Genomic DNA, 15000 nt, shown 5'->3' with positions numbered 1-15000 from the left:
TGACATGAAAACAGGTACAATGTGCAAGTTTCAACATTTAATTGAGGGAAATAAATTGGTTATATCTTCAAATGAGTTCTAATTTGGGCTTGTACCCAAAATCAATGCTGTATTATGTATGTACTCTAAAATAAAATAAATTAAAGAGTGTTACATCCAGAGTTAGCCAGTTCCTGCTATCAATAATTTTTGTATTCTTTCAGTACATTTCTGCTTTTTAAAATGCAAGTACTGTACTGTACAAACTGTTATACAATAATTCCCTCAGATTAGTATGGCAAATACAGTCCAAACCTCCTACTATTGAATGTTTCTATGTCAGTAAGAAGCTCTAATACTACTACGTACTGTTATTTCGTGAAACAAAAAGAAAATTATACATATATAGAAAAACAAATCAAATAAATTAAAAGAGAACAGTATCAATGGAAAGATATTTGGTGTTAATCAAATCTCAATATTTGAAACTTTAAAAAAATATTTACATTTTGTATACCACATGTGCACTCAACGATAGAAAAGAAAATAAAACTGAAAAGTCCATAAGCAGCTTATTTGTAATATAAAAGCTAATACACCTTTCAAATATATAATGCTAAGATACTCATGCTGGTCAAATACACACTACAATTTACAAAACATTTAGTAAAAGTAATCAAAGACTATGTAAGGACTGAATATCTAAATGACCACTTTTTCTTTCATCTTATTATTAATTATTGAGTGCACGAGTGCTGGGAATTTTTAGTCCTGTCTTACCACCCGTTCCTTTGTCATTATGGAAAAGAAATGTATCATGGCATACAAATTAATATATTGTTACTTAAACATTAAGGTGAGGTTTCTGATAATACTAATAATGTGGTAATACTAATAAAAAAATAAGTGTACAGCTGTTAAGTAATTATCATTAATTCTGGTGAAAGTAGTTTCCAATACCTGTACTGTACAGTCATTTAGTAGGTCCAAAAATAATATACACTAATGGGTATAGCGTTACCAGTGTTGGGTTTATACTCACTTTTCGAGGAGGAGTGATTACGACCAATTTCTGCCAAGCTACGAATAAGGGGTAAGCGAGACATGTTGCCATTTTCTTTGCTATGTTTCTGTTTTTCATAAAGATGCTTGTGTTTACGCAAGAGCGCATCACGGAACTGTAAATTGAAAAATTAAAACAATTACATGGAATTTGAGAGAATGAAATTAAAACATTATCTTATGTAAATCTTCTATTATATCAAGTTATAATCATTCAGAAGAGTCAAATTTGTTTTGAATTACTATGTTCATCATTAAACAGTAAAGCTTATACTTCCACCACGATAAGAAATGCATAGTGAGAATGGGACTTAAATTTTTCCTAAATAAACATTTTTTCAAACCTTTTCTCTTCCTTCAACTGGTAGCTGACCCTGATTGATCATATTATCAAGAACAAGGTCAGCTATCTGATCAAGAGAGGTAGCATCCATGTCGAGAATAACTGTTCCATTAAGGAGAAAAGATCTAAGTTCAAAGAGGGAGTGAAGTGACAGTGTTGCCACATGAGGCTTGGACCAACGTTCACCACCTTCTTCCACATCTTCCTCAAACTTAACCCATCTGCAAAAGATACAAAAATGTTAGCTCATTATTGTGTGTGTAATACAGGGTTCAATGAAAGCCATATATCTAATAACAGGCATTTTAACATAACTTTCAATATAACAATAGAAAAGAAAATAAAAAAGTTAACCTAGCAGTTTCTTTCCATTCCAATTCTCCACCTTCCATTTCTGTAAGGGTTTCCATCTCACTGAAGAGGGGGTGGCTGTTGTGTGTGCCATCACCGTCATCATCTTCACCAAGAATAAACTGGACCCGCTGACTTGGGGGTGTTACTGCCAGGGACGAAAATTTTATCAAATTTTAATAAAATGAAAATTAAAACTAAGCATTAAACTACAAACTACACGATAACATTTCTGTAATGAACTACACTGATTACATACTCTTAACTGAAATTAATGTAATTATACAATACTTAAATTAACCTCAAGTCAAAAGGTACAATGACATATACAGTATTTAAGAGCAAAGTTCCTTAATAGTTACATGAAAGCGGATAAATTAAAGAAATATTTGCCACACAAGGAAAAATCCAAACCAATACAGAGGACAAAATAATGGATCAAGATGTTGCCCTCCTTCAGACAAAAATAAAAAAAGAATGCAACAACCATAGAAACAGGTATTCTATGTTACTACAAAAAATAAAAACATTCTCTGAGGATGGTATAATTGATCATGAAACCAAGGTGCTTTTCCACTGCTTCTGTCTGATTTTCATGCTACACTTCTGTCAGCAAAGGTTCATCTTCATCTTAACAGGGATACCATTATGAGAACTGAGACAAAATTTACAGACTAATTTTTCTAACACAAAGGCTGAAGGGACTGACAACCTGATTCCCTTGATAAACCCAAGCCTAGATGGAAAGACAGAGAAAAAAAGAAAGTGGGGCCTAATTTTTGGAACAACTGCCTCTCATAAGAATGTTATACTAATCAGGGAAAACAGAAGCAGGGAGAGAATCACATTTTAGTAAAAGAAGAAGAAAAAAGGTACATCAGTCCTACTAGTTAAAATGCTTAAATTTCTATACTGTACATCAGTTTAACAAGCACCAGATATAAACCGTAAGTCGGTCATGATTAACCCTTTGAGTCTGGGACAATAGAGCAACTTTACACGCATGTGATTATTACTTAAGGATTCTGAAATGATGCTAGCTCATGAATATCAAATATCTTGATGAAGACTGATTCATTTATTAAAATAAAATAAGTGTAAGTCTAGAGCAAAATACAATATCAAACATCCCAACAATAACATTAGTGTGATACTTGTTATAGAGATCAACATCCTCATAAATTTAGTAATTCAAAAATCTTTCTTTATTTTTCAAATATGTACTGCCATCACTTTCTCACCAATCTTGATGTCTGAGCCCTAAGAAACAACATATATGTAATGGCATATCAACATTTATATAAAGTAACAGCCACAAAGGAAAATTGAAACACTGGAGATGCTAAGTATTTTTGTCTTATTACCAAGACATGGTCATAGCAACTGAAGATATACAGAAGCAAGGGCCTATATAAATGGTGGATACAAGTCATAAGGGAATATAAAAAGGTCGGGAGGTCACAGAACGGTCAACAGATTGAAATCGAAATCTACTTATTGGTAATCCTCTTTATTCTTTTTTTCAGTTCCTTCTGCAACATATGTTTTATGACCTGGTCAAAAGAAAATAATTCTTGACTTACATTAAAATTATTCACCCAGGTTAACTGAATCAAAACAGATTCTAACAAGTTCCTTGAAACCGTTTCGTTACAACGTGAGAAAAATTGGCTTTGTGTCCAATGTATTCTGTGGGACTATTCACTTAAATGTAAAAATGAAGCATATTTGTCTGACCTGTTCTTACTCAGTAAGAACAGGTCAGGTGCTTTATTTTTACATTTATGTGAAAAGTCCCACAGAATACATTAGACGTAAAGCCAAACATGTACATATTGTCATGTTGTAATAAAATTATTTTAAGAAACTTGTTAGGATCTGTTTTGATTCAGTTAACCTGGGTGAATAATTTCAATGCAAGTGCAGGATTATTTTCTTTTGACCCGGTCATAAAACATATGTTGCAGAAGGAATCTGTTGACCATTCTGTGATCTCCCGACTTTTTTGTATTCCCTTATGACTTGTACCCACCATTTATATAGGGCCTCGCTTCTGTATATCTTTAGTTGCTGTGACCATGTCTTGGTAATAAGACTCAAGTACTTAGCATCTCCACTGTCTCAATTTCTCTTCGTGGCTGTAACTTTGTTCGTGTATTTTTATTTCTTCGTGATTTAAAATCAAACATATACTATATATATATATATATATATATATTATTATATATAATATATAGATATATATAATATATATATAGTTAATACAGCAGCGTCATACTTTTGGAAAATTCTTGTGTCCTGGACTCTAAGGGTTCAAAAAGTTAAATGCATTAGTATGTATAAAACATAATTTATTCAAATAAGAAGCTACAAATAGACTATCAATATCAATTTCACTACAAGTCTTGAACAATTTGCACCCAAATGGAATTATATGTAGTATATGTTAAGGGCAAGTACTGGGACTCAAACCCATGCCTTTTGGACTCACATAAAAAAACATAAAAGTGTTCAAGTCCTTGTACGTATGTGCAATCATCATAAGTAATTTCATAATTACATCTGCAATACATACGTATTAGTATCTGAACCCATGCCTTTCAAGGCTGGTATATGATGGACAGCAACTTCGTAAACTCAACGGAGTGCTTTTAAGTCTTTTATATACGAACCATCTAGGATGAAAGTTCAAATCCAGGTAGGTGCACTTAAATATAGTATAATTTTTTGGATGCAAATTATTCCGAAGGTGGAGTGAGTGAGATATTAATTGTTTACTTGTACCTTGAAATTTGAATATACATGCTCTATATATATATATACTATATATATATATATATATATATATATATATATATATATATATATATATATATATATATATATATATATATATATATATATATGTAATCTGCATTATTACTCATGACATGCTGTTGGAACAAGTTTCATGCATAAAGCCAGTTACGGCTCACACTCCAAGGTGAACCATGAAAGCAGGATTCCCGAGGGATCTCAAGTCTTGAATTTTTGTCAAAAACCAACCACTGCATGAGCTAATGATCTTTTCTCGTCTGAACAGAAAGCTTTACCAGAGAAGCTACCAGAAAATGCATATCCCAGAGTGCGAACATCAACTTCCTTTCATTTCAACATTTAACCATATGTATATGTGAGTAAAATACAGTACTGTACAAGTACACTTACTGTGTACTATGTGTTCTGAGTATGTAGTTGTATATAAACAAGTTACACTGCTGTACAATATCACTCATAATGAATCCCTTATTATAGGATATCACACAGCCTTCATACTGGATGTAATATGTACAATGGAAAACATGTAAGAAAAGCTAGAACTCTCTAAAGCATGAGTAGCTTTAGATTAGATAAAGATGGACAAGTAACGGTATTATAAGGTTTCACCAAGCAACAAAATTCCAATGAATACCATACATAGGTATTATGAATTTTAAGCTATGAGCCATTAATTGTTTATGAGAACAACAAAAAATTTTAGTGAAATATGTTATTGCTTGATAATCATGTTATCCTAAATTAAACACCCACCCTCTAATATATACATAATAAGTCATGGTGGCCAAAGTTGACAAAAATGGTACCACACAGAAGTAGAATATTAAAAGCATTTTCTGTAGTTTAGCTACTGTTTTTGCTCATTAGTGGTTTGAATGAAATAATTAATGGTGAATAAATATTATGAGTATGGTAAGAAAAACAATAGAGGGAATCGTGTTTTCATGGCTGCCCACGTGGCTGGCCTGTAGTGCAGAGGCGTACAACTGAATCCATCAGGAGAATCCTCTTCCAGAGTGGGCAACACTGGGGGAAAGTGACATATGCCCAAAAGTCAAACAGATTCATTGATCCATTGGTTAATGTCACTACTTAAATCATACTGTATAGATCTGATCAGTTTATGATAATGAGAAATAATTTGGAATAGAAATAATTTACAGCATGAGAAGTAACTGAAAAAATAAAAACACCATAACAATTATCATGCATATAAGGAGAAAGTAAATTTCTGCTACTCTTTATACTTAAGAGCTTAAAAATTAATGCATTCAATATTCCAAGTTCAAAAAAATGCTGTGCCATAACATTTAAGATGAGTTCAACAACAATGCAAAATGTTCCAAATCATTATACTGTACATTATTTTGCAACATACAAACCACTGTATTATAAAATGACTTAATTACAGACCAAAGATTAGCACTGGCTAAAAAAGAAAAGAAAATGCTCATTTGCTAAAGTAAACATTACATTAAGAGTAGGTGAGAGCAAGGTGGCACTAGACAATACATTAGACACATACAAAAAACTGCCATTTAGGTGATCACAATGTCTGAACTGGTTGTAAAGGATTTATTTTGTGTAGTAATTTTGTGAAATTTATCATACGCCTATCTATCACTTCTCCAGTTTTGCAACAACACATGAGAAGTAGTAAAGGTTTTGTCACTCACAGTCTGTGTATCACTTGGTAGACAATGCCCTTGAATGCTACACACCTTCAAATAGATATGGCCAGTAAGGAACATAAAAGGCTGTAACCATACTCAAGAGAATATTGTGGGAAAAGTTAGAATACCCAGATGAAATAGTCTGAAAGTCTTCCAATTTCAGCTGACTGACTGGCCAAGTCATTTAAAAGAAAACTGTCATCTGGTAATACTTTTAACCCTTGAAGAATGGTCTTAAGATGGTATGAAGAAGGGGTACATGGACTAACCATTTTGTAAAATTTACATTATATTTTTTTAATGGAGGAGGCAGCATGTTTCAGGTTTCTCATTCATGTGAAAGCAAAGCTATTCCAAATTCTCTGTTGCTGAAGATCCACAAATAGCTCTCTCACAATCATTTTACAGCATTACCTCAAATGAAGTTACCCATTCTAGATCTGAAGAGATAATTGTTATCAGCTGATGATGAAGTTCAGTTGAAACATGATGCAAGGTCAACAGTGTGCAACTTCTTAGCCTGAGAACCACTAACTCCAACTACAGCAGTCAATGACAAGTTACTGACCATTTCTGCAATGGATTTTGCCTTTTCTCTGTAAGGTTTTTGTAAACACTGACTTATTTTATACTATCAGCCAACTACTAATAACACGCTTTATCCAAGGTTACTAACTATGGCTAAAGACTAAGGCAAGACCTACATGAATCCAAAGAAATCATGCTTCCTTAGGAATCCAATTTGGAAATTGTACAATGAATGCAATTACTACAGGATCCATGTCACAACCTCAATGGGGATGCCTCATATAACTCTAAAATATAAATGAAGTACACACCACCAAAGTGCTTATTAAACCAAATGGATAAGTTATGGAAATAAAAGAAAAACAGTAAAGAAAATGAGCAATAAAAAACTAAGCAACAAAAGTCTTCGTAAATAAGTATTTATAACACATTTTATATGTAGAAAAAAATAAGATAGGTAGTTTGAAAGGATATTTTCCATGTTATAATAATGCCAAAAAATGTAGCTACTGTAATTATCCAGCGCCAGCTTGTGCACACCTCTCCTCTCTCCAGCAAACACAATGTAGTACATTAATTAGCCTGTTCAAACCTGCAGTCACAAATCAGGGCATTTATAAAGCAAAAGTTTGTATTAAAACCCATATTCAACAAGTTTACAGATGTAGTATAATACATTATGTATGCAATAATGATCGTATATACTGAAAAATCAAAAGCTCTTTCATTTCAATTATACATATACATGTCTAGACTGTATACACATATATCAGAAGTAAATTTATCTTGCCTGCATTTGTTACTGGGAAAGATAGAAGAGTACTATATATGTAATCATTATTTACTTACGTATTTAAAAGGTAATTCATTACTAATAAATATTCAGTCAACTTTAATTTTGTCATAAACACCATCCGGTTGAATGAAGTGTCTTACAGGATTTATACCACTATTATGATCATGAAAATGTTGATGCATTCAATGTCTATTCCAGAAATCTAAAAATAGTAGGTACTACAGGCCTCTTTTTTTTTCTGCTTCAATAAGAGCACCATACGCAAAGGAAAGTGTTTAAGATTAGGTCTTAAAAAGAGAATATTCATGTTTTCACTACTTGCCATGCAAACCAATACTTTTGAAGCAGACAAACATCACAAACATTCTGCAACACTTTCGTTCTCTCAATTTTAAAATACTTTAGGAGAAACCAAGCAAAAAAAGTTACTTTGAATCTGAACATTGATCATGCACAAGATTTCTTCAGTAACAAAATGAATGGCACTTGTAATTTGAAAAGTTTTCTCACCTGGCCTATTTTCAGAGTCTTCCTTAGTAGAATTTCGATGATGGTGGTGACGATGTCGGTGGTGTCTGGAACGACGGCGATGTGCCCCAGGAACGTGAACACCCACATAAATGGAGTGGGCACGATGACCCTCCAAGTCCTCATTTGTGTAAGAGTGATGTTGGGATAAACCAGGATCCCTTGGAGGCTCCTCATCAGGAGATGTGGCAGCTCCTCCTCCTTCCATCTTCTTACTACTGTGAACATGAAAATATTTTTATTCATCACAATTTACAAATTTTATTAATTTTTGTTTTCAAAACAACCTTCAGCCACATTTTAGTCCAGTAAAAATATATTGTACTGCGTCAAGACTATATGACACAAAGTGAATACACTTTATAAATCAATCTATCACAAAATACTAATTCTCAATTATTGTTGTATATACATAATCCACTGGGTTTAAGGTACACACTTTGTTATAAAGCATGTACATATTGCTTTTAGTTACCTCCTAAACCATAAAGTAAGCTTAGGTTAAAAACCATTTTATAGTTGTGGTTTAAAAGATACACTAAGATTTATGTGTCTCAGCATAATAGTCATGATGTTACATTAAATGAAGTCTTAACATTTCCCACAGCTAACATGTGAGAGTACAACAGACTAATAAGACTACACCAGAAATTTATAAACACCAGTCTATTTAGAGTTACAACCTGAAGCTGGTGAGGTAACTTTAATCATTCTTAGTTGTAACTACAACTACTGTATACTGTGTACACCTACGCATTAGTTGATCCTAAAACAGTTTTTAAGAGGCTACAGAAGACAGTCAGCACAAGTTTTAGTAGACAAGTACCACAACCAACTTGAACCACTAAGAGTGATGCATTCCTTTAGGTGTAGGATCATACTTCCAAAAGTTAAATGTTTGACAGACTCAACATGTAAAATACAATGGAAAAATACATAAGTATGTATAAGAATTGAAAGATAAATAAATGAAAAACTGCAAGTCAATTTTGAATTAAGAAGAATCACTTTTAAATTTTTCAAGAAGACATTAAGTGCCTGCTTTTCCTTTCTTTCAAATAAGGATATTACAAAGAATGGAAGTATCATAAACAATACAGGGATCCACGAAAGAGCTCTTCAAAAAAAATCATGCAGGAGGCCCCATCTCACATCTAGAATGCAAGTTTCGAGCATCTCTTCGTGGCCCTGTCATGTGGTTAGGGTTGGGATGTATGGAGAGGTGAGGTGTGGGCAATATTACTCTATGAAGAAAGACTTACTTTTTCCCCATGATATTCCACTGTCAACGCTGAGCTACTGGGAAAAAGGGGGAAAAAAAGAGTGAAGAGAAGGGATCAAAGACACAACAATAACTGTGGAGGCAGGGAGACAGATGAAAAAAAAATAGGATTTTAAAAATGCACCTTTGGGTGAAATGACACTCTAAAATAGGGCAGAAAGGTGGAAAGACAACACCATCCATACTGATCATATATCACAGCATCACTTATCTGACTACGTACAAAGATATTATTAGTCTATTGGAATCTTCACAGAGGGCAGTAGTATAGATACAACACAGTTCAGATCAACAACAAATCTAGCAAACCATAAAAAAATACCTTTTACAAACTATTTACAGATGAGCCACACAACATCAGTCAGAAACACTAATTCATGAAAGAAACCATTTTAGAAAGAATTCTTTAGAAAACTGAGAACTTGATTTAAGAATGTTTTCATAAAGTTCATCTCTTATTTATCTCATTATACAGAAAAAACCTGTCTAAAGATTACATGTCCATTCTAAATAAACACATCCCATTACAGCTCTGTCCAAAAATGGGCGTATCATTTTATATTTACACAAATCATCCTAGCATATACTATAGCACCACCCAACAAACATTCGTGTAATCTGAGTCCACGTTTCCAATGAAAAATTATGTTAATGATATATCTTAGCCTTAGAAAAGTATACACACACACACACACACACACACACACACACACACACACACACATATATAAATATATATATATATATATATATATATATATATATATATATATATATATATGTGTGTGTGTGTGTGTGTGTGTGTGTGTGTGTGTGTGTACTGTACATCTTCTTTCCCACCATTATCCCTACATTAAGGAGACGGTTGCCTGATGTGCCTTCTGCGCTAACTTCTATTAAAGGCATAATCCTCCACCAAACCTCTTCTCTACTTATCTTTCTTCACTTTATCTCACCATCTAATTCTCTGTTTCCCTCCCAATCTTCTTCCTCTAACAGGTTCCTCCCAAGCCCTATTCACTCCCTCCTCATCATCCATACTTAACACATGCCCATACCATCTCAATCATGACTCTCTTATTACCTCTAATCTTTACTAAGCCTGCCTGCTTGCCCTTCTTATTAACCATTTTCCAATCTCTCAAGCAGCAATATTCCCATAATCCACCTCAGCATTCTCATCTCTGTTCTCTTAAGCTTTACTTCCTCTTTTCTTCTTAGAGCCAATGTTTTCAATCCATACATTAACACTGGTCCTTTTAGCTTGACTGGTATTTTCTTATCACATACTTCTCCAGCTACCTCTCTCCACTTCCACACAGCTTTTATCCTACTGTCAACTTCAGCCTCACACACACACACATATAAAAATATTATATTATATATATTTTTTGTTTCTTGCTGGGGGTTTGCAGCAATAGTATACCCTGTATTGACATTGCAAATAATCAGGGAAAAGATAAAACTTTAATTCTTACAGTTTTCAGAGAGCAGAGGAGAAAAAAGGGATTTTGAGAGAGAGAGAGAGAGAGAGAGAGAGAGAGAGAGAGAGAGAGAGAGAGAGAGAGAGAGAGAGAGAGAGAATACAAAAATGGATCATATTATCACTATGGTTTGCAGTGCTACACAAATGAAGATTCATGCATAAAGTGTTAACGTAGGTATTCACTTTTTCTAGGAATCACATTTGTACATTTGCAATCCATGAAGCCATATTTCCAAGTGTTGTTTCCCTCAATTATTTTCTTATAAGGATTCTGTGATCATTTCTAACAAGCCTCCCTTTTAACACCTAAATCATAATAAAAACTGAGTGGTTCTAACTTGCAAAACGATGACTATGTATTTATGTAATATTATCGTCTCGGCATTGTGAGGGCAACCGGAAGTGCACATCTGGAATATATTGCATGAAGTGCTCTGGATGTTAACTTGAGGAAATGTAGAACATTCTACAAATGACTGCATTACTCTATGTTATATGGTTTCTGAACAATAAATAATTGTAATGGTACTGGGACTTTATGGACACCCTGTACTTCGTTAATTAATAAGACTGAAACGAAGGCAAGAGATCTTTCCAAAGCAATTCCGGGATTGTTACAATATTCAGAGGGTACTGACAGATGGGAATGGAGTGGTCTTGTTCATATCTTTCATGAGATGTTAAACAATAACCGTATTAATCTTTGTGAATAAAAGGACGCAGTGCAGACTTCTTGTAAATTTCACCCTTGCGTCGTTTTTGCCGTGTGTGTGCTGATATACACGCACAGAGTAGTTTAGATACGGGATTACATACTACTTGAACTTCAGGGTTTATTTTCGCTGGCGTTTCATCTAAAAGAAATCAGTACAATGAGAATTCAACGGACCTCCCGTTGCAAAGGAAGAAGCAAAGAGAAGAAATCAGCAATTCTTATCCAACATACAAATACTGGCAGATTACAAGAGTAGTTGAGCTCACTTAAACAAGGAGGCAAGAGGTGCTAGAGAAAGGGAGGGGGGGGGGGTTGCACTGCAATGAGAAAGAGAGAAGGGGGTGGGGTGGGGGTGTTCACGGGAGGGGAGGAGGAACGTTTCAACACCTGGAAGGGGTAATGGTGGTTGGCATGGTTGTCCACGAGGGGGAGGGGAGGGAAAAAGGAGTAAAAATAAAATAGGAGGGTTACGGTGAGGGAGTGGACGAAGACATGGAAGGTAACGGAGAATAACGACAAAGCAAAGTAGAGAACGGGTGATGATAGGAGAATGAAGACGGAACGATATCATACAGGGGTCAACGAGGGTTGGGAAATGAACGAAAAGATGTAATGACAAAAATATGAAAAGGAATAAGAAAAAAAATTAGAACATTACCAAATGAGATTCAGATACGAAACCGCAAATGGTTTCGTATCTGAACGGATAAACGGATAAAGCAAACCAGAGAGAGAGAGAGAGAGAGAGAGAGAGAGAGAGAGACGGAAGAGGTAAGAGACAGATGCACAAGAGCAACCGAGAGAGAGAGAGAGAGAGAGAGAGAGAGGTAGGAGACAGGGATGCACAAGAGAAGCCGAGAGAGAGAGAGAGAGAGAGAGAGAGAGAGAGAGAAACGGAAGAGGGGTAAGAGACAGGGATGCACAAGAGAAGCCGACGAAGAAGGTTATTACGGACGAGAAAGGAGAAAGAGAACTTACGAGAGAGAGAGAGAGAGAGAGAGAGAGAGAGAGAGAAATGGAAGAGGTAAGAAATAAGGAAGCCGACGAAGAAGGAATTACGAGGAGAAAGGAAGAAGTAGAGAGAGAGAGAGATTTGATGAGAAGAGAGAGAGAGAGAGAGAGAGAGAGAGAGAGAGGTTTCGGGGGATGGGGGAACGTTGCAATGAACTGTAAGCACCTGGCGATCGGCCTTGACTCTTCCTTCACAGCACCGCCTCCCTCTCTCCCGTACGAGCCCCCCCCCCCCCCTCCCCCCAAACCACAAAGACCGTCTTTTCACAGGAGCCGAGCAGCTGGCTGCTGCTCCTTGCATCCTCCATATCGAACCCTCTCGTTACAAACCGAAATTTCTGATAAAGCGGCTTACGTTTTTCATTTGGGTGCACAGCCTCGCGGGAGGGAAGGGCCAAGAAGGCAGGGAAATGACGCGGCCCGATGCCGAAAGAAGGGAAGCAGATCAGCGACAGACTCGAAAACACCAAAGTATATAGTTTGGAAAACACGACAGGTTCTCTGATGAGAATTCGTTCGAACTTACTAAAAAGGAAAACTGGGGGACGTCGCAAAAATCTGCTATTGTAGCTTTGATGAGTATGTTTTACATTAATTCATTATTTATACCGATCCGAAGCCCGTATATTAAAAATGTAAGCGAAATTCATAAACAAAGCCAAACCTTTTCAACCTCAATCTACCAAGTCCATTTGTCAGGAGAGCAAACAAACTGCGGTTTAAACTCCTTAGGCTTTTCACGAACAAAAATACCATAACGCGTCTAAGTATCGCAAGCGCCCTCTATCAGATACGCTGAGGTGATATATCTATCTGCCCAAGGTCCTTTAAATATACTCAAGGTCCTTTAAATATACTCGGAGTATATTTAAAGGACCTTGTATCTGCCCGCTGACGAGTCACTGGTATTCGAGCTTTGTAGGTACGTCTTGCAAACGTCGCTATAACGTCAAGTGGACCGAGGTAATATAACAAACACGAACGGCTTGATATTCCACGAAGCAAATGGAGCCTATACCGTCTGCAAGTAGCGTCTCGTGCTCTGACCGTTCATGAATAAGGATTTTTTTTTTTTTTTTTTTTTTTTTTTTTTTTTTTTTTTTTTTTTTTTTTTTTTTGCGAGGAGAGAGTTTGTTAAACCCGGCGTCTGAATTAAGTAGAGTTCAGGCGGCCTGATTCAAGAATGTATTTGTACAATCGTATGATTACCTGCTGAACAAAAAATGCAAAACAAGTGAATTTAACAGTCATTGAATGTATTGTACTGAATTACATATGTAACTTTTCTTTTGTTATCCATGATTGTGGTTCTGTTTATCTACAAAACCACAATTTTGTGAAGATTCGGATTAATTGGCAATGAATAGATTTTTCCTTGCAAAGACTTTCCTTAATTATCAAAATAAGCTGAGTAGCCAAGTTTTAGCTTCGTAAACATCAAAACCGTTTCTTTCTCATTATCATACACTGGCTTTCCACCGCTAATTAACATTGAAAATTTTCCATGGGTCAAGGTACCATTAGCATGATTTTTTTTACAATAATTACTACATGCGTACTATAATCCCATTGGGTCCTAGACAAAATCAAATTAAGGTACTCATCACAAATATAACGTATCCGATAATGTCGGTAATCAATCTATAATTTTTGCTAGTCAAATGAGACCATGGTTTTCACTATTATAACACCAATAAAACTTATCTTTAAGCAAAAGCAAAACCAAATATAAAATTGCAGATAAAATCATGATGAGACCAACTTGAACAATCCTTGTATTCTAGTGCAGTCGAAGAAAAATCCATCCCTACTTAACAAAACACAAACACGTTCAAATTAACAGAGAAGTAAGAAAATGGGACGGCCCCGCTCTTTTAGTTTCCAATATTGCTTTAACCTTTACCTGTCACTTCGTTAATCAACGGGCATAAGCCACCTTACTTGTACATTCCTAATCTTTTACATTAACTTCACAGAGGCGGATGTTGACAGCGAGATAAAATTGCTTTAGCACGCCAAATATCATTAATTTCTTTAGCAAGTTTCAAAAGAACAAATTATTGTCTAAGTCAAAACAGAATACTATATTGAAGGCCTGCGTTAAACTGCACCAGTAACAAATAAAAAAATAATAATATTCAACAAAGAAGAACCAAAACAAACACCACAAGGCAAGTCACACCACAAAGCCTCACTGTTATCTACTGGTAAGATTTTTTTTTTTTTTTTTTTTTTTTTTGGGGGGGAAGGGTGACAGGTGACTCTAGGATATAAAAGGAAGGATTAGTAATAAAAAGAGCTGTGTGGGAGAGAGAGGAAAGGAAAGGAATATTTTGGTATTCAAGTTTCTTCCTTATAAAGGAGAGTTCAGAGAAAATTGTGCCATTATGCGATTTTGGTAATTTCCTCAAGGTTCCCTATTTTTCGAT

General features: G+C 35.1%; 1 protein-coding gene across 30 annotated transcripts in view; it reads right to left on the bottom strand.

Annotated features, from left to right (window-relative positions):
• LOC135196308 (sodium-driven chloride bicarbonate exchanger-like) overlaps positions 1 to 15000 on the bottom strand; it is a 564052-nt gene that overhangs the window by 41263 nt on the left and 507789 nt on the right. For 11 of the 30 annotated variants that reach the window (XM_064223021.1, XM_064223019.1, XM_064223022.1 and 8 more), the window contains 6 exons: positions 9340 to 9373; positions 8060 to 8295; positions 5537 to 5578; positions 1739 to 1883; positions 1386 to 1605; positions 1022 to 1157 (listed from right to left, as the gene is read on the bottom strand). In XM_064223021.1, coding sequence (XP_064079091.1) covers positions 1022 to 1157; positions 1386 to 1605; positions 1739 to 1883; positions 5537 to 5578; positions 8060 to 8295; positions 9340 to 9350 — 790 coding nt within the window. In that variant the 5' untranslated portion in view covers positions 9351 to 9373. Of the gene's footprint in view, positions 1 to 1021; positions 1158 to 1385; positions 1606 to 1738; positions 1884 to 5508; positions 5579 to 8059; positions 8296 to 9339; positions 9374 to 15000 lie in introns of those variants that run through there. The other 19 variants (XM_064223028.1, XM_064223026.1, XM_064223029.1 and 16 more) reach the window with 6 other exon arrangements.

The sequence above is a fragment of the Macrobrachium nipponense genome, chromosome 17 (genome assembly GCF_015104395.2).
Source record: "Macrobrachium nipponense isolate FS-2020 chromosome 17, ASM1510439v2, whole genome shotgun sequence".
In the NCBI taxonomy this organism is placed as follows: Eukaryota; Metazoa; Arthropoda; class Malacostraca; order Decapoda; family Palaemonidae; genus Macrobrachium; species Macrobrachium nipponense.
Note: the sequence above shows the minus strand (reverse complement) of the source record. Positions and strands in the feature narration are given on the sequence as shown.